At 40.4% G+C, this 22,004-nt stretch overlaps 1 protein-coding gene across 1 annotated transcript in view; it reads left to right on the top strand.

The window, feature by feature from the left end:
* Positions 1 to 22,004, top strand: part of LOC107724561 (rab effector MyRIP-like) — a gene marked incomplete at its 5' end in the record, with an annotated part of 109,172 nt that overhangs the window by 69,001 nt on the left and 18,167 nt on the right. The window contains 3 exons of the mRNA XM_016533535.1: positions 16,192 to 16,371; positions 19,814 to 20,003; positions 20,590 to 21,236. Coding sequence (XP_016389021.1) covers positions 16,192 to 16,371; positions 19,814 to 20,003; positions 20,590 to 21,236 — 1,017 coding nt within the window. The remainder of the gene's footprint in view (positions 1 to 16,191; positions 16,372 to 19,813; positions 20,004 to 20,589; positions 21,237 to 22,004) is intronic.

Genomic DNA, 22,004 nt, shown 5'->3' with positions numbered 1-22,004 from the left:
TTGGGCAACCTTGATGCACTACGCTATTAATGTTAAATCTTTTGGAGGTGGAGGTATTCAGAATCACAGAACTATTAATAGTGTAAAACATTAACAACTTTTAAAAAAAATAAAAAATTATTTCCAAAACCAAAAAGTGCTATATAGTTTTGAACAAGAATTAGTGTTCAACTGTCAAACGCTTTGAAAAAAAAAAAGAATGATAGCACCCTTTTCTACATTCTCAGCATAGTCTAAAAGGTCAAGCGCTAGTGTAACATGGGGAGCGTGACAATGGAGTTGAGGATCCAAATGCAAGCTTTATTCCAAAGAGTGGTCAAAACGGGCACGATCAAACAACAGCAAACAGGTACAATCCAGGGCGTGACAAAAGAGAAATCCTCCCTTACACAGTTTAAATGATAAATATATAATGAACATTCCAGTAAAATCCTGTCAAATACCTAGTAATTATTTGTAACAAATGTTCTTGAAAGACACCACTGTTTCCATGTTTCTGATAGGCAGCAAACAATCAGAAACAAGGAAACAGTCCAGGGTCAAAAACTATGCAACAAGGAACTAGGAAACACAGGAACTTGGGAACCCTACAGGCTAGAAAATACTCAGGTGTGTGTGTGTGTGTGTGTGTTAGCTTTATAGTCCTCCTAATATGTGACAGCTGACAACTGAGTTGTGATGAGTCCAGGCAAAGGATTACTGGAAAGTGAGTCCTGAAGATCCCCACGGTGGAGCAGGTGGAACGGAGGACCACTTCAGTGAAGCTGATGGTGTGGGAGGCGGATCAGGCAGAACTGGAACAGAGAGCACAGAGAGGTTAACAACGGCCTCTGCAGCCGTAACAGGACAAGCAGAGAGTTCATCAATGGCCTCTTTGACCAGGGCTGGACCGGCAGAGAGTTCACCAGGCAGACGCCGCCGCCTCTGGAAGTTCTGCAGCAGAAGCCGCTACCTCGGGAGGAGCTGGGGCGGACACCGCCGCTTCGGGAGGTTCTGCAGTGCAAGCCGCCACATCGGGAGGAGATGGAGCAGATGCACAATCTTTTCTAGAGCTGATTCAAGGACTGGAGTGGGCTCTGGAGCTGATTCAAGGACTGGAGCGGGCTCAGGAGCTGATTCAAGGACTGGAGCGGGCTCAGGAGGAGTAACAGAGCAGTGAGTAGCCCAAACACACAGGATGGCGACCGCAATTTCAGGGAGCACTGAGCCTAGGGGAACAGTCTCTGTGATGACTCGTTCTGAGGCTCTTGGGATGCCTGCTGCTCGCACCGACATCAGCATCCTCCCCACTGGATGCCAGTCTCTGATGCCTTGGGACTGACCTTGAGGCACTGGGCATGGTTGACATGATGTGAAGAGACTCTGGAATGGCGGCCATGACGGGACGAGACTCTGGAACGATGGCCATGACGGGACAAGACTCTGGAACAGCTGCCAATTTGTGGAGAGGCTCTGAACTGGTAGCCATAGCGGGACCAGGCTCTGGAGTGGCAGTTACTGCAGGAGTGACATGTTCCTCCTCCACAATGCCCACAGTAAATGCAGAGCCACTCAGTTGGAGTGCCAGATCGATATAAAATTCCAGAGTACAGTGGGGATCATGCAAAAAAAAATTTCAATCATTGTTTAACCTGGTCAAAAGGTGTTAAAAATGAGCCAGTCCAATAAAGTCCTCCACGGGTCGATCACCCTGACGGAGATGCATCAACCGTGCTGCTGGATTCATGATAAGCCTGGGACGCTCGATAAAGTCGCTGGATCCGGGTGTGGCTGTAACTTGGGGAGCGTGACAACGGAGTTGAGGATCCTAATGTGAGCTTTATTCCAAAGAGTGGTCAAAACAGGCAGTGTCAAACAACAGCAAACAGATACAATCCAGGGTGAGACAAAAGAGTAATCCAATAAACAGGCGAAGGTCAGGGCAGGCAGAAAGCAATCAGATACAAGCAAACAGTCCAGGGTCAAAAACAAGGCTAGGCAAGAAGGAACTAGGTAAAACGGGAACTTGGGAACGCTACAGGATAGACAATACTCAGTAGTCTGTGTGTGTGCAAGCTTTATAGTCCTCCTAATATGTGACAGCTGTGAACTGATGAGTTCTGATGAGTTCAGGCAAAGGATTATGGGAAATGGAGGGTGAATGGCAAAGGTACGAGATGAAGTGCCCTCTAGTGAAGCTTGTGGGCACTCCAGCTGGCAATCGTAACAGCTAATCTAATATTATTATATGACGACCTTTTAGAAAGCCTGTTTGATACTTAGCATAATTAGTTTATAATCAATTGCCTCCTATTTTCTATGAGATGTGGATCTTTATCAGGTATAGCAATTAACAAAATGATACCCTGAATTGGATTTCATCACAGAACAGTGCTGTTCCCTAACGTGCTCCCAGACTCTAAATACTACACCGGTGAGGCCGAACCGAAAATACACACACACACACAGACACACACATACAATTGGACTTTAAAGGACAGTACGCACACAGGCACATTCATTTATTGTATATATCGTTTTTTGTGTCTTTTGATGTAATACACTTTGGGTTGGTATTCAATCTTGTTTCCTGTGGCATTTATTGTGTCTTCACTTATTTAAACAAGCTGGTTAAAGAGGTAACAGGACAATTTTATTTGTGTAGCCAGCCTTTTATTAGGCAGAGTGTTACATATTGGTGGCCCGTACAGGGACCTCTTTTGTTGTGTTTGTTTGGATTTGTGTAATTATCAGGATTGAAGTACCTAATACTGATCCAGTTACTGATGTTAATACTGTGAACACGGTGAATACAGATAATCCAAGTACACCTGTAAATGAACAAGAGATTGTTGAACAACCAGATGTGGATTTTACAGCAGGCCCATTTGTAACCAGGTGCAATCCTACTGCTGAAATAACATCTACGATAAGTTCATTGTACATTTCTGATTCTGAACAGTCTGATGATGAAGGGAGTTGTATTTTAAATGTTGGAATGGTACAAACAATGCAGGCAGACATAGCACAAGTAAAGGTGGATTATTGGCCCTTAATCAGAAAGTACAAAATATAGAGCATGATTTCAAACAGTCAATAGACAGTACATTAAATTGGGAGACCAGTTTCAGGCAGGCCGTGGATGCTAGCTTGGCTGGGTTGGAGGACTATTTCCTAAAATCATTGGAAAAATTAGAAAGGGCTGTAACTGATTGTTTTCTGAGGAGAGATGCTAAATGGGAAAGTCAAATGAAAAAACTAAGACTCACCAGTACTCCCACACTCTCCAGATTACAGGCCTACTCACCAGCTTCCTCCCACATTTCTCCAGTCTATTGTCCACAGACCCCAATGCCGGTTAATGCTAAACAGAAAGGTCCAACTCATCCAGTTCAAAATATTACTTATGATGTAACTCCTCCTGTGCATATTCACCCACCTAATGTGCTTACCTCCTCAGTTATGGCTGGCTCATCCTCATTTTGTGCTCGTCCTCCCATCCGCCTAGAGTTCCCCTCTCTCAGCGACTCAAGTAGATCAGGCCTCTCCCCAGCATTGAGCTCATTGGTACTCTGAGTACAGTCCTGAAGGGACCTGCTCTGAGCTGGTGGAAAGCAGAGAAGGCTAAGGTGACAGATTGGCAGTCCTTCAAAAAGGCATTCATGGCAGCTTTCCTTTTAGACGATTACCTCTCTGAAGTGGAGGAGTAGCTGAGGACGTTGGTCGAGCAGCCACGACAATGCCTGAGGGACTTCGCCTATGATTACCGTGCTCTCTGTCTGAAATGGAAGCCAGAGATCTCTGAGGAAGAGCTGGTCAACCGCATCCTCAACAACATCAACCCTAGGGTTGCAGGATGCCTACGGGGGACAGTGAACACTGTGGAGCAGCTGGTGAAGGTTGGGTCAATGGTGGAAAGGGATTGCATGTGACCGAAGGACTACTGGCAAAAATTCGGTACCCAAGGTAGCAAAGATAAGACCAAAAAGTCTGCAGAGCGTACCAACAACAAAAACCTGGCTGGAGTGACCCTGGCACAACCTCATCCAGTCACATCTCTCCTCGTCGTTCCTGTAAGGGTGAATGAACAGGAGGTGAAGGCGGTGTTAGACACGGGAAGCTCTTACACCTTGCTGCAGGAGAGCCTGTGGAAACAGCTGAAGACTGAGAGTCCACCAGTCATTACCTCTGCCCCTCAGAGATTCATAATGGCAGATGGAACGATTCACCAATCCAGAGACCTGCAAAAGTTACTGTATCACTGGCATGATCAAGAGTGCACAGTGGATACATATATCCTGAAAAACACTCACCTCGCCTTTCCCCTTACTGCTGGGTTAAACTTCCTGAACGCCACTGGAGCTGTGTTGGAAGTGGGACAAGGCAGATATGGCTTAAGATCTGGAAAAGGATACACATATTACCCTTTCCTGCCATCACAGGTTCCAGCAGATCTGACTACACCCTCGGGTCAAGCTCATTCCCTGACAGCTGCTAAATTGAATCTATACTACACTTTACCACCAACTGGCAGACTTCCTGAACTCATGTCCTTCACCCCAGAGATTACACAATTGGGACTCTGACAATCAGGAAGAGCTGCGGCAATTGATCTCCACCTGGCCACGCACCACTTCAAACATCCTGGATAAAACATCAGTCGTACAACACAAGATCACATTGACTGACGATATACCTTTTAAATCCCAGGCATACAGAGTTTCTCCCCTCAAAAAACAGATCATTGAAGAACAAGTTGACCAGATCATTGAGCCCTCCTTCTCGCCGTGGTCTTCACCTGTGGTCCTGGTCCCCAAACCTGATGGCTCATACAAGTTCTGTGTGGATTACAGAAAGTTAAACAGCAAGACTGAACCCGATGCTTACCCAGTGCCACTGATTCATGACCAGTGTTGGGCAAGTTACTCTGAAAATGTAATCAAATGACTGATTACTGATTACTCCTTTTAAAAGTAAATGCCAGCAAAGAGCGCTGCATTTATAATCTCTAAAAGACATCTCAGTTCATCGCAATCTCACAAATCTCTGTTATAACACAATAAATATATGCATAATGAATCTTTCATAATGTCTACAATTCGTGTGATATAATGAGAGAATTCGTGAGCACGCAAATTTCAGCAATGCATTGCTCAATGCTGCAAACACCTGTTATAGCCTAAATAGAAACTTTGCATACGCTTGCACCTGTTAATCGTTTATATTTTATATTAGTTCATGTTGCTTTTGTGCAATAGATGAATACCAATTTATTTGTTTTAGATATTTTATGTGGCACTCCATATTTTACTGGTGATAATTGAGATGACTCCCATTTAAATGAATAAAGTGGTAGCGATCGGACAGGTAGGATCTAAACCATCTTAAAGCCTGCCCTTGAATACCTGTATAGTTTTGTAATCGATCTATGAGTATGTCATGATCTATAGTAGCGAACGCAGCACTAAGATCAAGTAAAACTAGCAATGAGATGCAGCCTTGGTCTGACGCAAAAAGCAAATCATTTGTAATTTTAACAAGTGCAGATTCTGTGCTATGATGGCTGAAACCTGACTGAAATTCTTCATAGAGATATTTTTTTTTTGCAGGAAGGAGCACAATTGAGTAGACACAACTTTTTCTAAAACTTTAGACATAAACAGAAGATTTGAAATGGGTCTGTAATTTGCCAGTTCACTAGGATCTAGTTGTGGTTTCTTAATAAGAGGCTTAATAACCGCCAGCTTGAATGGTTTTGGGATAACCGCCAGCTTGAGTGGTTTTGGGACGTGACCTAAAGACACTCAAATAATTTTGAGAAGTGGTTCTTCTGCTACAGGTAACAACTCTTTCAGTAATTTAGTGGGTACAGGATCTAACAGGCATGTTGTTGGTTTAGATGCAGTGATAAGTTTATTTAGCTCTTCCTGTCCTATAGTTGTAAAGCACTGCAGTTTATCTTTTGGTGCGATGAATGAAGCTGAAGTATTATACGCTGTAGAATCTACATTTGTTATTGTGTGTAATAAAAAGCCAGCCTTTTATTAGGCTGAGCGTTACATACATATTATAAAGAGGATTTTCAATCTGTTCTCAAAAATTTAAATAAAATTCTAAGGTCAGCCCGTCTACCAGGTGCTTTCCCTTTTTCATAAGAAGGGCGTCTTTAATCTCAAGAGAGGATATGTTTGAATCGTATAAATCATGAAATTATTTATTAATAATAGAAATATTTTTAATTTTTGAACAATTATATAGATAAAATTTAGAATTATATAAATTACTATAAAAGGAAAAGACAAAATCAGAAATGTTTAGGGTCTGTACAATGGCTACCAATATTTAGTGCAGCTAAATTATTCCTTCTAAGAATTATTTTCTCTAGAGCAAAGAAATAGCTTGTATTTTTTTTCACCCTCTTCTAGCCATTTCGCCCTCGAACGAATAAAAGCACCTTTAGTTAGATCTAGGTAGATCAGATCAAGTTGAGATTGATTTTTAGCTGATTCCACCACATCTTCTTTAGTAAGAATTTGCTTCTGTTACACTATACATAAATTATCAAGTAATTTTATTTCCTTTTGTTTGTTGATTTTTTTTATTATTCTTTACTGCGTTTAACCGCAATCTTTACACACACACAAGGAATTTGACTTGGTGACAGGAGCTTCCAGTGCAGAAGAAAGTACACACATAGTGCAAACATACATGATAGTGCAAACATGCATATAATTACACAGTAAAGATGAAATAACACTAAAATAAGAAAAACAGAAAAATAAATAAATAACTATATACAGAAATAGAAATATAGAGGAAAAACAAATTGTTTAAATGAATGTACAGATATGTTATTTACAAGTGTACCCAGCAAGAAATGTATTTTAGACAAGCTGAGATGCGAGCAGCTATCGTCGGATCATCAGGTTGGAATGAGAGGTAGAGTTGAGTGTCATCAGCATAGCAGTGGTATGAAAAGCCATGTTTCTGAATGACAGAACCTAATGATGCCATGTAGACAGAGAAGAGAAGTCGTCCAAGAACTGAGCCCTGAGGCACCCCAGTAGTTAGATTTTGCAACTTGGACACCTCATAAGTTTATAACTCATCTCATATAACTATCACCTCATCAGTTTACAATATACAGTTTCCAGATACTATGTATAAAAGTGTCAGTTATGATGGACAGTGTGTATTTGTGAACTTTTTAATTGTTCAGGCTGAATATGGCCTGCGGGGAAAAAACTGTTCTTGTGCCTGGCTGTTTTGGTGCTCAGTGCTCTGTAGCACCGACCAGAAGGCAACAGTTCAAAGAGAGAGTGTGCTGGGTGTGTGGGGTCCAAAGTGATTTTCTTAGCCCTTTTCCTCAATATGGAAGTGTAAAGATCTTTGAGGTTGGGCAGGGGAACACCAATGATCCTCGCAGCAGTCCTGACTATCCGTTGTAGTCTCTTGATGTCTGATTTGGGGGCTGAACCAAACCAGACAGTTATGGATGAACACAGTACAGACTCAATGATGGCCGAGTAGTACTGTTTCAGCAGCTCCTGTGGCAGGTTGAATTTCTTCAGTTGGCGAAGGAAGTACAAACTCTGCTGGGCCTTTTTAGCAATGGAGTTTATGTGAGTGTCCCACTTCAGGTCCTGTGAGATGGTGGTGCCCAGGAACCTGAATGACTCTACTGCAGCTACAGTGCTGTCCATGATGGTGAGTGGGGGGGATGCAGGGGGGTTTCTCCTAAAGTCCACGATCATCTTCACTGTTTTGAGCGTGTTGAGCTCCAGGTTGTTAAGACTTCACCAGACAGCCAGCTCTTTAACCTCCTGTCTGTAAGCAGACTCGTCTCCATTGTGGATGAGGACGATGATGGTAGTGTCATCTGCAAATTTCAGGAGCTTGACAGAGGGATCTTTTGCAGTGCATTCATTTGTATTCAGGGAGAAGAGCAGTAGGGAGAGCAGACACCCCGAGGGACGCCAGTGCTAATCGTGAGAGTCCTGGATGTGAGTTTCTCCAGCCTCGCTAGCTGCTGCCGGTCTGTCAGGAAGCTGGTGATCCACTGACAGATAGAGTTGGCTACAGAGAGCTGGGTCAGTTTGGCTGAGAGAAGGTCAGGCATGATGGTATTGAAGGCCAAACTGAAGTTCACAAATAAGATCCTTGCGTAATTCCCAGGTCTATCAAGGGAATACCCATGTTGACTGCATCATCAACAGACCTGTTTGCTCTGTACGCAAACTGAAGAGGATCAAGCAAGGGTCCAGTGATGTCCTTCAGGTAGACCAGGACCAGTCTCTCAAATGACTTCATGACCACAGACGTGAGAGCAACAGGTCTGTAGATGTTAAGTCCAGTGATTTTGGGACTTAAAAGTCTGTTAGTGTGTACCTGGTATTCCCTACTTTATGGGGTCCAAATGTGTGTGTATTTTGAACGACAGTCTATATATATGAGTGCTGTCCGACTGGACCGATTCTGAACATAGTGGTGGGCCGTTTGGACCATAAAATGCCAGGGCTGATTTTTTTTTTGTCCCAGTCCAGCCCTGTTTGCGACCAAGTTGATGAACTAAGTCCACCACCCGATTAAGCTGGTCTTGGATTTTCGGAGCAACTTTAGCAAGAGCATCGAAAGTTATTCTTCTATAACGTCTTCTCCATAGGTCTCTTTCAAGCCATGCAATTTGAGCACCCATCTCTGTAACTGTAACGTTGCGCCTCGGCTATATTAGCCCTCAAAATTACATTTTCAGCCTTTGAAGCTCGCATTTCCTTCTCCATCACGGATAGCTGTTCATTGTGAGTTTTAACATTAACTATGAGTTGTTGCACAGAAGTTGCTAAACTGTTCACCTTGGCTGAAGTAAGCTCTGTAGTCCTCTCGATCATTGAAATCTTTAAAAGCGCATGATCAAGTTTCAAGCTAAGCACCTGAATAGCTTCAAGCACTTCGGAAGTATTCTCAGAGTCCAGTTTCGTACCAACTTTGTTAATTCTTTTAGCAGGAGAGTCACTTTTTTGAGGGGTATCAGGCAGACTGGGATAATCAGCAAGGCATCGGGGTTCCATAGGAGGCTTGCAAGTAAGATCCATCTTGTCTGTTTCAACATTGAGAGGAGGGGAGTGATGTTTTCTATTTCTTCTTTTGCCCATTCAAAGTCTATTTCTCCTACCCAGTTAAGATTCAAGAGGTATCTTCATGTTAAGTTGTCAGCTGCAAACTCCCAATTTACCTGAGACAGAGAAAAAGCATGTCTAACTAGACGGACACCATCTTGGCCCCTCTCGCGCCATGTCGCGTTGATCAACACTCCATTTCATGTTGCATTTTTATTTGGCTGGTCAGTAGATGTAGGTCATAGCAGCAAACACACTATGTGATGATCATGCTGAATTTCTGACACTGTCAGAAAATTATCATAGGCTATCTTTGGTTGCAAGACCATGACAACGGCTGTCTTTGAACCTCTCTCACTGTACAACACAGGACCACAGATTAGGAGCCACGATCATAGAAATAGCCACAATTGTTTCACGATGGCAATCTTTCATCTAGGACAGTCAAAAATTGGTGCAGTGTGTCCCGGGCTTACCATTTGGCCAGGTTTCATTTCTCTAGAACTTACTGTTTGGTCTGCACGATCAGTTTTACAGCATAATAATAATAATAGTAATAGTAATAATAATAATAATAATCCTTACAATGACAATAGGGTTTCAGCACTTCGCGCTTGAACCCCTAATAATAATAACATGTACACCTTTAAAAAGTGTCAGGGAGAGTAGGGTTTCTTTTTAATGAAATTCATACTTTTATACTGCAAGGACAATTACAAATTACACTGATCAAATGTGAGAGTAAATATATAATGTTACAAAAGATTTCTACTTGCTTTTCTTTTCAACTGTTTATTCATCAACGAAACATGAAAAATGTATCACCGTTTCCACAAAAAAAAGAATAAATAAAATAAATAAATAACAATAATGAGAAAAAAAGCAGCACAACTATTTCCAACATTAAAGAAAAGTTTCTTGAGCAGCAAATCAGAATATTAGAATGATTTCTGAAAGATCATGTGACACTGAAGACTGGAGTAATGGATTAAGAAATTCAGCTTTGCCATCACATGAATAAATTACAATTTAAAAAATATTATAATAGAAAACCTTAATTTTTAATTTCTTTAAAATAATATTTTAAATAATATTTACAGTATTACTATTTTTGCTGTATATTTTATCAAATGAAGAAGATTTTTTAAATTCTTACCGACCCTAAAATTTGAATGGTAGTGCATGTGACTATGGTTTACTAATAATTATAAATAAGAAAATAAGGAGAAGAAAATTAGGTTTAGGTTAATGTTAAGTTAATGTTAAGTTGTTAAGTTAGGGTTAGGTTAATGTTAATACAGTGTTGTTTTCAGATATACAGTCGTGGTCAGAATTATTGGCACCCTTGGTAAATATGATCAAAGAAGGCTGTAAAAATAAATCTGCATTGTTAATCATTTTGATCTTTTATTTTTTTAAATTCACAAATATCTAACCTTTCATTGAACTAAAACAATTGAAAATGGGGGAAAATCTCATTATGAAATAAATGTTTTTCTCAAATACACATTGGACACAATTATTGGCACCCCTAGAAATTCTTATGAGTAAAATATCTGTGAAGTATATTCCCATTCATATTTACAATTTTGAGCATACCAGGGTGATTATGAACATGAAATTATCCAGCCATGGCTTCCTGTTTCACAGGAATATAAATAGGAGGGAAAACAAAGGCCAAATTCCCTTAATCATCCATCACAATGAGAAAAACCAAAGAATATATTTCTGATGTGCAGCAAAAGATAATTAAGGTCCCTCAGTATTATCAGCAGTTTTCGCATTGCTCAATAGCTAATTAAATGGCGAATTCGGCAGGCAAAACACCATCATCACTAGGAATCGGGAATTTAGAGAAGTGGAATTTGTTTCCCCAATGGTCTCACCTCCGATTCATTCAAGTTCGTTAACTTAAACACGTGAATTCACCGCATTGATCATAAGCTGCCTGATTCGGAAGTAACTGAGTTAGCATTACTTCACGCATCGCTACATTATTGACATGGACTCCACGAGTTATGTAACTGACTCAAGAACAAGTTCAGATGGGAACTTCATCCCCAAGAAGGATATCAAGAGATCAAGCATCCCTGCCACAGCTGCTTTGTTTCACTCTTTCGAACGTCTTCACAAGCTAAGTTCATTTTAATGCTCTCAGGTTTGGCAACATGCGTGTTGCTAAGGCTATCTTTCTTGCTTAGGCTCATTTAGTTGTTTTCAGTTACATGCTTGTGTTGTGCTAGTTTATGTGACCTATTGGCAATGTGCGGTACTTATCTGTTGTCACTGGTAACACGCTTGTCGCTGCATATGCTGCACTTAAAGGGGGGGTCTAATGCTATTTCATGCATTCTGAGTTGTTTACACTGTTAAGAGTTGGATTCTTATGCGCGAGCGCGCACTCAGCGACCCGAGCGAGAGCGAGCCGCTCTACGCGTTTTGTTCATGGTTAACTTACTGAAGTCATCGGCAGTGCTGCAGTTACTTGCTCGAGAAGACTGTCTCTAAAGATGTGTGTTTTTGGATGTGAGGAAAAAATAACCTTCTTCAGTGTTATGTGAACAGTGGATGCAATTAGTTTTTTCCAGGGGAAGCAACGAGCATGTTTGTTGTTCCCGTCACTTCGGTGACGAATGTTTTATACCAAGGTACATTCTGACACTGGATTTGTACATCATTTGATACTGAAAGACAGAGCAGTCCCAGCGATAAAAAGATCCCGGTCATGACTAGGAACTGCTGTAAAACTGCATCAAATGTCTGTGTTTGTTGCCAATCGGCCCGTAAGTGCTCGCGACTCTTCAGCTCCGCCCACGGCTCGCCTCCAGGAGCGTGGCTGTTTTCGGAGAGAATCGTAAGCTGTATTTTTCTTTATAAATCTGATAAAACTGAAATCTGACTCTTCGGAGATGTGAATGATGCAATACTACACTATAGGTACTCAAGATTAACATGAGATTGGCCGAAACTGTGTGCGTTATGTCTCCTTTAACATAGTCAAGTCGCCTTTATTTTATAGCACTACAGCACAGATTTAAGCAGCAGAAAATAACGACCATGGTGCAAACGGAATCAATTCTGCTGCGGCGCAGGTCCAAGAGAAAATGGTAAATGGTCGTTGTTCAGTTGAAGTCATCCGAAAACCTAGGCTGCTGACATGCTGCCTATTATGCCATGTCTAACATTACTTCTTCCTCCCCACTGGAGGGCGCTGTTTGACATAGGTTGAGTTAAAATCCAGTTTGACAAAACTTTATTTGCTATACTTCATATCGGGGGAACACATGAAGCACAGCGGCATTTCGCAGCAGGTTTCTTTCATCTTCTTCCAATCTGTTGTGTAAAACCCCTAAAGAAGCAACAGAAATAGAGTCAGGAGAAATTGATATGGCAACTGACGCCACAGCATATCCACAGGAGACAGTTGAAAAGCGCACAAAGGACTATGTGGACAGTCTTTCTGGATCAAGTTTTCACTGTCTCCCTCCCGTTAAAGCAGAGCCTGACTCCCGTGATCACAAACAGTTCACGACAATGCCTGCACTGCCCACCACGACTGCCACAAGCTATGTCCTACAAGACGCTGACAGATTGACCCGCATATCTACTCCCAAACCATACCAAGTAAGTCAGCCGGGAATGCCCAGCGCACTGCTATCATTTCCCCAGCACACACCATACATATCGTTCTCACGTAACCAAGCATATGGACAAGTTCCGGTTTCAGAGAAATCTAACAAACCTCAGACTCCCTACCTCAGCAGCACAACACAACAGCCATCCTCTTCAGACTACATAGGTATGAGTGAAATAGCTAGATACCTTGTGCGTCGTGAGCTTGTTAACTCAGGGCTTAGTAAGTTTGACGAGCGCCCGGAAAATTACTTGGCATGTAAGTTGTCATTTATTAATGCTCTAGAAGGACTATCACTTATTGGTCATTGAAGCTGATCAGTCATCTCCTTGCAATGTTTGGCTATCTGTATATGCATGCTCGACACACATGCATGCAGAGGACAGAATACTGCCTATCAGCCAATGACTTCGCAGGCAGCATTTGTTCATGAAGGTAAACTCATGAAACTGATATTCTACCTTGAAATGTGTCCTCCAAAGGCAGCATTTTCCAGTTTTGGACGCAGCCGTCAGTTCAGCGTTGATTCTGCTCCGATACCAGACACGCTTGTTTACCTATCTAAGTATTCATATATAAGGTCCCGCAGTAGTATCAGCAGTTTTGCATTGCTCGATAGCTAATTACCCTCCTCCATCCCCAGCTCCTCCTCTGTCAGTCAGGATTCAGCCTTCTGATTATCCTTTGAATCAGACTAATTCTAAAATGTATACATAAAATTATTTAACTTTAACGATATCTGCAATACATTTATGTTGGTTCTGTTCTGTTTACCCTGGGGGGTAATCGCTGCTCTCCCTGCTCTCATCCATGCTAGCCTGCATGGATGCGCAGGGAGTTCTTGCCCAGAACAGAACAATACTGCCAATCCAAACTCTATGCTAATTGTCAATCATCGTTGACGATAGTGGTCCTGACAGAAATATTATATACGGGGTGTTCTGCTGAGCTCCTCTCCATATTAGTTAATCGGTCATTGTTTTAATTTCTTGGTTTCTTTTACTTCATAATTTTCTTTTTTGAAGAGCTGTATAATGACTAAGCCCAAAGTTGAAAGTGGAAAGAAGTTGGATAATGCATTGAATGAATACCCTGCTCAGTCACCGTCGGAAATGGCAGAACAAGCCGCGGCATCCTCGGGGTCGAGTGGCGAGACTGACGCGGAATCTACCAGTATTCTTCTGGCAATACAGAATATGAGGAAAATGATGACTGATCGATTTGATCTTCTGGAAGCATCTTTGGCGTCCACTCAAGCATCTTTAGCAGGGATAGAATTAAGGAGGTGGAAAATGCTACTTCTGATTATGACAGCTGCCTTTCCCTCGTCGAGCAGAAGTGCGCAAAAGTACAGTCAGAGAATAAAGCTCTTCGAGAAAGTGATCGATCTGGAAGCTCGCTCCAGGCGGCAAAACATTAAAATCGTCGGCTTGCCTGATAAGATAGAGAATGGGCGCCCCATGGAATTTCTGACGAAATTTATTCCTGACCTGCTGGGTGCTAGCAACTTCTCTAAGCCGTTGGAAGTGGATCAAGCTCATCGTCTGGGGAGGCAACCCTCTGGAGAAGACACACGGCCGCGTGTGATGATAGCCCAGAAAAAATACTCCAACTGGCTCGTCAACAGTTTCCTCTGCGCTACAAAGGCAGGCCGATATACATCTTTCCCGACCTTAAGGGTGAAATAATGAAGCAGCGGCAGGCATTCAATGATGTCAGGAAGCATCTCCGGGAAGCCGGTGTGAGAAGCGGCTTCATTTACCCGGCAAGACTGCGCGTCACCCATGGTAACACTGACAAGGTGTTTCCCTCGCCCGAGGAGACGGAGGTCAACATCGGGACGCTGTCTTGAAAATCATTTCTATATGCTGGCATAATATGCTCTGGTAAGTGACTTTTATGCAACAGCAATTCAGACTGGGACATTTATATGGATTTATAGACTATTGTTGGGCTCACCTGATTCCAAACATTTAATTTCAGATTTTGTAATTGTGTTTTCTGAAGAAGTTAGTTTTTCTTCGCATTCTTTAAAAAATGATTGGGAGGAGGAATTAGGTATACAGATAGGAGCTGAAGTGTGGGAGGAGAGCCTTAGCAGGATTCGTTCTTGTTCTATTAATTCTAGGTATCAGTTAATTCAATTTAAGGTGATGCATGGATTGCACTATTCAAAATCTAAATTACACCGGATTTTCCCAACCGTTTCTCCTACATGTGATCGGTGTAAATCTGCAGAGGGCTCTCTTACCCATCTCTTTTGGACATGCCCTAAACTTTATAAATTTTGGTGTAACATATTTAAGTGGTTTTCTTATGGTTTTGCGTTTAAGCCTGATCCAGAGATTGCATTATTTGGATATTCTGCTTCTTTGTCAGACCATAATGTCTCTGTACAAAGCATCATTATTTACGGAATGATTATTGCTAAGAGCATCATTCTACGACTTTGGAAATCGGATACTGTTCCTCAGTTCAAGACCTGGTTGACTTATCTTACTGGAATATTGCACATGGAGAGAGTAAGGTATGGAATTATGGGTAACCTTGATAAATTCTACAGTATATGGCAACCATTTCTGGATCATCTTAACCCGTTAAATGCTGACTCTGATCAGTAATGTCGGGCAAAGTATGCTGTCTGCTCTGCCCTCTACTGAGTGCTTGTTTGTTTGTGCTTTGCCACTGAAACTGCATATACGCCCTGGTTCTTAGTTTTTTCCTTTCTTTTTTTTATATTATTATTATTATTATTAATGGTTGATGATGTTAATAATTACTAATAATCATTTATATTGCTGTTTTTATTGTTAATATTATCATTCATTGATTTGTATATATTTTCTAAATGTATTTTGTTTTCTTTTACTTTTTTGTAAAATGTAAAATTCTAATAAAAATACTATTAAAAAAGAAAAAGAAATATTATTTACCATTATTTTTCTTTGCATTTCAATAATCAGAATAGGATTTGTCATTGTGGTAATGAGATAGGAGCAAATGTGCTTAATTGTCATAAAAAATCATGTGAAACTGCAAAACATCTTAATGGAAATAAAAATAGGCTTTATTTCCTGTAAGTAAAATATAATTTCTTATTTCTTTCTTATTGTGGTGAAATATGTACTGGTTATTTTCTTGACAGAAGATTCATTCATGTATTTCTTAGGAGATGAGAAGTATCTAGTGAGTAATTTCAATACTCCTTTGGCGGTAAAACTTACACATCAACTTTATCCTGTCACAAGCTCCACTGTAGCACAAAAAAAAAGATAATCCATCTGTAGACATTTGGCATACTATTTTCAATGCCCAATGGTATGGTTTGGGACACACTAGTCATAATATTGTATACTACACCATATGGTTTGGATATGAATTCTGTATAGTACGGTTGTGAATTGGGATGCAACTTTTGCCCCGTTATCTGTTTTTCATCTTTTTCCATGTCTTTCTCTGTAGATCATTCAGAGGGGAAAACGGTCTGAGATTCAGGCTGAGTATGAGTTTATATGGCCTCAGAGTAGTGAGCTACCTTCCCCTACCTCAACACAAAACACACATGTGACGCAGCATTCACACACCACCTGTCAGCCCGGCGCAGTAGCACAGACCAACAGTACCAGCTCCTATCCGCTGTGGGTAAGAGCATGTTAAAGATACTTTAACATGCACCTATAATACAGTATTTATATGTGTTTTACAGTGCTTATTTCAATATTCCTGACCTCATCTGTAAAGCATACACAGAATTTCTTCTGTTGTAGCATGCAAAAACAACATGGTAAAATAATGCTGGAATCTATGAAAAGCAATGGCTCTACTATGAGAGGGAACAATATTTAAAATCTTCTATAAAAGTTTTTTTTATCAATAATAACACACATTTTCGTGATATTCAGTATTGCTGTAGTACAAAGATTTCTAAATGGCAATCGCAGCAAGTCAATACGGTAAAATCCAAGTCTCTAGCACCCCCTACATGTGGAACTCATTTAACGCAACCTGCTTGTTTCCTATAGCTACAAACTTTTATAACTTTTCTTTTAACTACAACCAATTGCAAATAGAACATTTATTTTAAATATCAAATATATATATATATATATATATATATATACCCCCTTATGAATTTTCCCAGTATTTTTTAACCTTAAATGTATCAGCATTAAAATATCTCACACTGTCAAGAAATGATAGCTAACAGGAAGCAGCGGCAGGCATTCAATGATGTCAGGAAGCATCTCCGGGAAGCCGGTGTGAGAAGCGGCTTCATTTACCCGGCAAGACTGCGCGTCACCCATGGTAACACTGACAAGGTGTTTCCCTCGCCCGAGGAGACGGAGGTCAACATCGGGACGCTGTCTTGAAAATCATTTCTATATGCTGGCATAATATGCTCTGGTAAGTGACTTTTATGCAACAGCAATTCAGACTGGGACATTTATATGGCCGTTTTTTGTTCATAAAGTTATTTATGTGGTTGGAGAGGGAGCTGTAGGGCTTCTTAGCTATAGGTTCGCTGATCCGATGGTCCAGCTACCCCTCAGTGAGTTTTTGGGATACGTGTTCTCACTTTGTTTGGGAAAGTGGGACGAGGGTTGGGGGGTAATGTTCTTTTTGTGTGAGTTGTTTTTTTATTTTTATACCATTAAGTGTTTTAAAAGGGCGGTATGCTTGTACATTGTTTATTTTCAACTTTTGTATGAATCCTAGTTTACCATCGAAGGGCAGCGGCATCACTTTTACCAGCTGGAATGTGTGTGGCTTGGGTCATGTGATCAAGCGAGCTAAAGTATTTTCCCATTTGAAATCTCTGTCCGCTGATGTTATGTACTTGCAGGAGACCCATATTAGGCCCATGAGAGAGAAGATGCTTAAATGCATAAATGGCCATATCTTTCAGTCCACATTCTCCAGCAAGGCTAGAGGAGTTGCAATCTTAATCCGTAAGACAGTTCCTTTTAGACATGTTTCCACTTTGAGTGATCTAAACAGTCGATATATTTTGTTAACTGGTTAAATTTATTCATTTCATGTTACACTTCTTAATGTGTATGGACCAAATTTTGATGACCCTACCTTCTTTAATAAAATATTTAATTTATTGTCTGATTTTACTGATTCACATGTTATTGTAGGTGGTGATTTTAACTGTGTGCTTGATAATGTTTTGGACAGGTCAGCCCAAATAAGCCAGTTGCCCTCTGCCTACATAGTTCTGAATAGTCTAATGTCCTCCATGAATCTGGTTGATATATAGAGACTGATACATCCCACAGCTAAATATCAAATATATATATATATATATATATATATATATTTGTAACATTATAAATGTCTACATGAAAGGTCAATTTATTGCATCCCTGCTAATTAAAAGTATTGATTTAAAACAGTAATGTACCTTACGATTTACCTTACAGTAATGTATATAGTAACAATATTTAAGTAGCAATATACAGTATAATATATTGGTTCACACTTGCAGTTTCAATCATTTTAAATGACTAAAGTTGTGCATGTGGGTTGGTGGACATGTGTTTAGACCCACTTCAGATTATCACAACATCTTAATTTCTGATCACTCTCCGACTTCAATGGTTCTTGATCTTGGCCGTAAGACTAAACCATAGTGTTGGCGTTTTCATCCTTCTCTACTTTATGATGTATCATTTTGTCAATTTATATCTCAAAAGATCTCAGAATTTTTAGATATCAGTGATAATTCTGAAGTAACTGACTCCACTTTGTAGGAATCTTTTAAGGCTGTGATCAGGGGTCATATTATCTCTTTTGAGTCTTCAGCCAGACGAGACAAACGTAGACGCCTTTCAGAAATAGAAGAGGAATTATCTCAATTGGAACCCTCTTATAGAATTTCCTCTAGCCCTTCTACCTTACAGACTATTCTTAAATTAAAGTATGAATATAATACTATTTTATCTGGACAGGTATGTGATCAATTGTTAAGGGTAAGACAAAAATATTTTGAGTTAGGGGATAAGCCCCATAAATTGCTAGCTCGACAGCTGAGGGGTTTACAAGCTAATAAAGCCATACACAAAATTAAATCAGAAGCAGGGGACATGCTTGTGGATCCTAAAGGTATAAATGATCGCTTTAGAGAATATTATGAACAATTATATACATCAAGAGCAAGAGGGGACATCTCTAATTGGCTAGGTCCTTTGAATCTTCCTAAACTGAGTGACGTTGCTTGTGAGGCCTTAAACTCTGACATTACTATTTCAGAGATTGTTGATGCTATAAAATCCTTTCCTAATGGCAAGGCGGCAGGGCCAGACAGTTTTGGTATTGAATTATATAAAAAATATTCTGAAAAGTTGGCTTCCCTTTTAATGAGGATGTTCACTCATTCTCTTGAAACTCAAAAATTCCCTAGCACATTATATGATGCTAATATCGCATTAATACTGAAAAAGGGTAGGGATGAGACTGAGCCTTCATCTTATCTGCCTATCGCATTACTTAACTCTGACATTAAAATTTTCACAAAATTATTAGCCAATAGGTTAAATAAATACATTTCATTCATCTATTATACATACAGATCAAACTGGTTTTGTTCCTAATAGATTTTCATTTTTTAATGTCAGGAGATTAATGAACATAATGTACCATAAGTACAAGAAAGGCTCTAAAGTGGCTGCTCTGTGTTTAGACGCAGAGAAAGCTTTTGATCAGCTGGAATGGCCTTATATGGTGAAGGTCATGGAAGAATGTGGGTTTGGTAGTCGTTTTGTGTCATGGATTACAACACTATATGCTCACCCAACCTCTGCCGTACTCACAAATCAAGAAAAATCAAAGTCATTTTTATTACATCGTGGGACACGTCAAGGATGTCCCCTTAGCCCTTTGCTTTTTGCAGTTGCGATCGAACTCCTCGCGATCAGTATTAGAAACCATCCATCAATTGAGCCTGTAAGACTGGGAAATGTAGATCATTACATTTCCTTGTATGCAGATGATGTTGTTCTCTTTCTGTCGAATCCTGAGTCAATTCCTTTACTGCTAAATGACTAAAGTTGTGCATGTGGGTTGGTGGACATGTGTTTAGACGTCAAGATCAGCATTCTCTTTGACAAGTGACGATTCTCCAGAGAAGGGCCCTGAGGCGGGCATGGCCCCAGGGGTCCCGGAGAGCACTGAGGTAGAGACAGCTATCCAGAACTACTCTTCACTCAGGAGGGAGTCCAGAGCATCATCACTTCCTGGGTGCAAGAGTGTTGACCGCCTGGACAACTCTAGTAAGAACACACAAACAGAGAGCGAGAGAGAGAGTATTCATCATTAGAATAGTCTGGTGCCTCAGAACAAAACTTACATATAGTACATGACTGAATCATTGATTTATCATTGATTAATTGCGAGATGATTTAAATCATTTAAAAATTTAAATTCTGTCATTTACTCATCCTCATGTCGTCCCAAACCTGTATGTATTTCTTTATTCTGTGGAACACAAAGATAAAGATGAAACACAAAGATATTTTGGAGAATGAAGAAAATGTTTTTGTCCATACAAAAATAACAATATTGGACCCTGTTGGATACTTTTGGACTCTATGGGCCAAAAAAAAAAAAATAGAAATGTTAGGTGAACTATCCCTCTAAGAATGCATTTTGACTGGATTCAAATTAAATCTAACAAGGCGATGTGTTTAATTCTGTGTGCCGAGTGTCAAAACTTAAAACTTAATCCCCCACAGAGAAAATTGACATTTTCTCATTTTGTGATTGTGTATGTGATGTACACGCGCACGCGCACACACACACACACACACACAAATCCTCTATATTTGTCTGTCCAGGTGTTTGTATCTCTCTCCACAGGTGCATCTTCAGTCCTGCAGTCCCCTGATGGTAACTGGATCGCCCTGCAGAGCTCCCAGCATTCCCGGCCCAGTCTGCTGACCAAGCGCAAGAGTCTTGTTTTCAGCGTGCTGGAGAAAGAATCAGGTGTCGTATCCACGTATGACGAGAAGGGCTCTGATTCAGATCCAGAGGACCAGGGGGGCTGGGGGGCTGCCCTGTTACAGTTTCGCAGACGCCTCTCCGATGAAACGTACTATACTGACTCTCAACATGACCCTGAATGGACATACACTCAACACCCACCCGTTACCTCACCCTCCTCAGGTCAGTACACCAACACTGAGACTCTGAACTCAGACTCTGAGACGTCTCCTGCCCCGTCCACTCAAACCTGCAGACCAGCCCACGGTATGCCGCAGAGGAAGAAAGGGCCGTCTGATGCACACCTGTATCCTCCATACAGACATCCTGCAAACAGTGCCGCTTCGCCTCTACTGAGGCCAGAGGCACTGGATGTAAACTTTAACCCCCGTCTGGAAGGGGACAGTAGTGATGGGGAGGAGCGGAACGAGCAGGTCAAAAGATCACCGAGGCGCAGAAAGAGCAAACGCGAGACATCAGAGCACAGCCGAGCACATTATGCACTGTACAGCGCTGCCACAGTGGTGAGAAAAATAATAGCCTGCTGGTTGATCAAAAAATCATACTGAGATTACTTTGGCACATATAACGTTTGTGATTTGGACTATGGTATGATAAAGATTTGACAGGTAATTTTGTTGCTGCTCGCAATATATCAAGCGCACAAATAAGAATAAATCTATGCTGATTTTTCAGTTAGGTGTACAAAAAATATCTATCAATGAATATCTTAATGAGGAGACTTTAACTCCACCTATGTGATTATTATATTATTGTTATGTAGCCTAGATTATTATTATAAACTTTAAATACTAGAATATTATTAAAAATAGAAATATATTTCTGCCGCAATTTCTTTAGCTTTATGTGTTTTTTAAGGCATCACAGTTAAATTCTTGAGCTTTCCTTTTAGTGGAAAACTTTTAATAGACTTCTCCTCATCTGGAGAAATGCTTGTCATCACCTCCTGTGTTCATAAAAATTTTAATTATTGTCAGGATTGTTGTTTTTTTTTCTTACTATAAGTGTACATTTCTATACAATTAATTCATTTAATTCCATTAATATTCTTTAAAAACAACACAAATGCTGCTTATGTAATATATTGACTTAAAGGTGAATGTATGTTACTCATTATTTGTCAATATTTAAGATACTAAATAGAAAATGACAATTTTGGCAAGAGTTGCAGCAATGGAAATTATAAAATCATTGAAAGCAAAAAGGAAGAAAACTTGTTTAGAATTCTTGTTTTTGCGTTTGAATGTGGTTTATATTTGACTCCAGTAGGT

The sequence above is a fragment of the Sinocyclocheilus rhinocerous genome, unplaced genomic scaffold (assembly GCF_001515625.1).
Source record: "Sinocyclocheilus rhinocerous isolate Xijiao unplaced genomic scaffold, SAMN03320098_v1.1 scaffold1507, whole genome shotgun sequence".
NCBI lineage: Eukaryota > Metazoa > Chordata > Actinopteri > Cypriniformes > Cyprinidae > Sinocyclocheilus > Sinocyclocheilus rhinocerous.
Note: the sequence above shows the minus strand (reverse complement) of the source record. Positions and strands in the feature narration are given on the sequence as shown.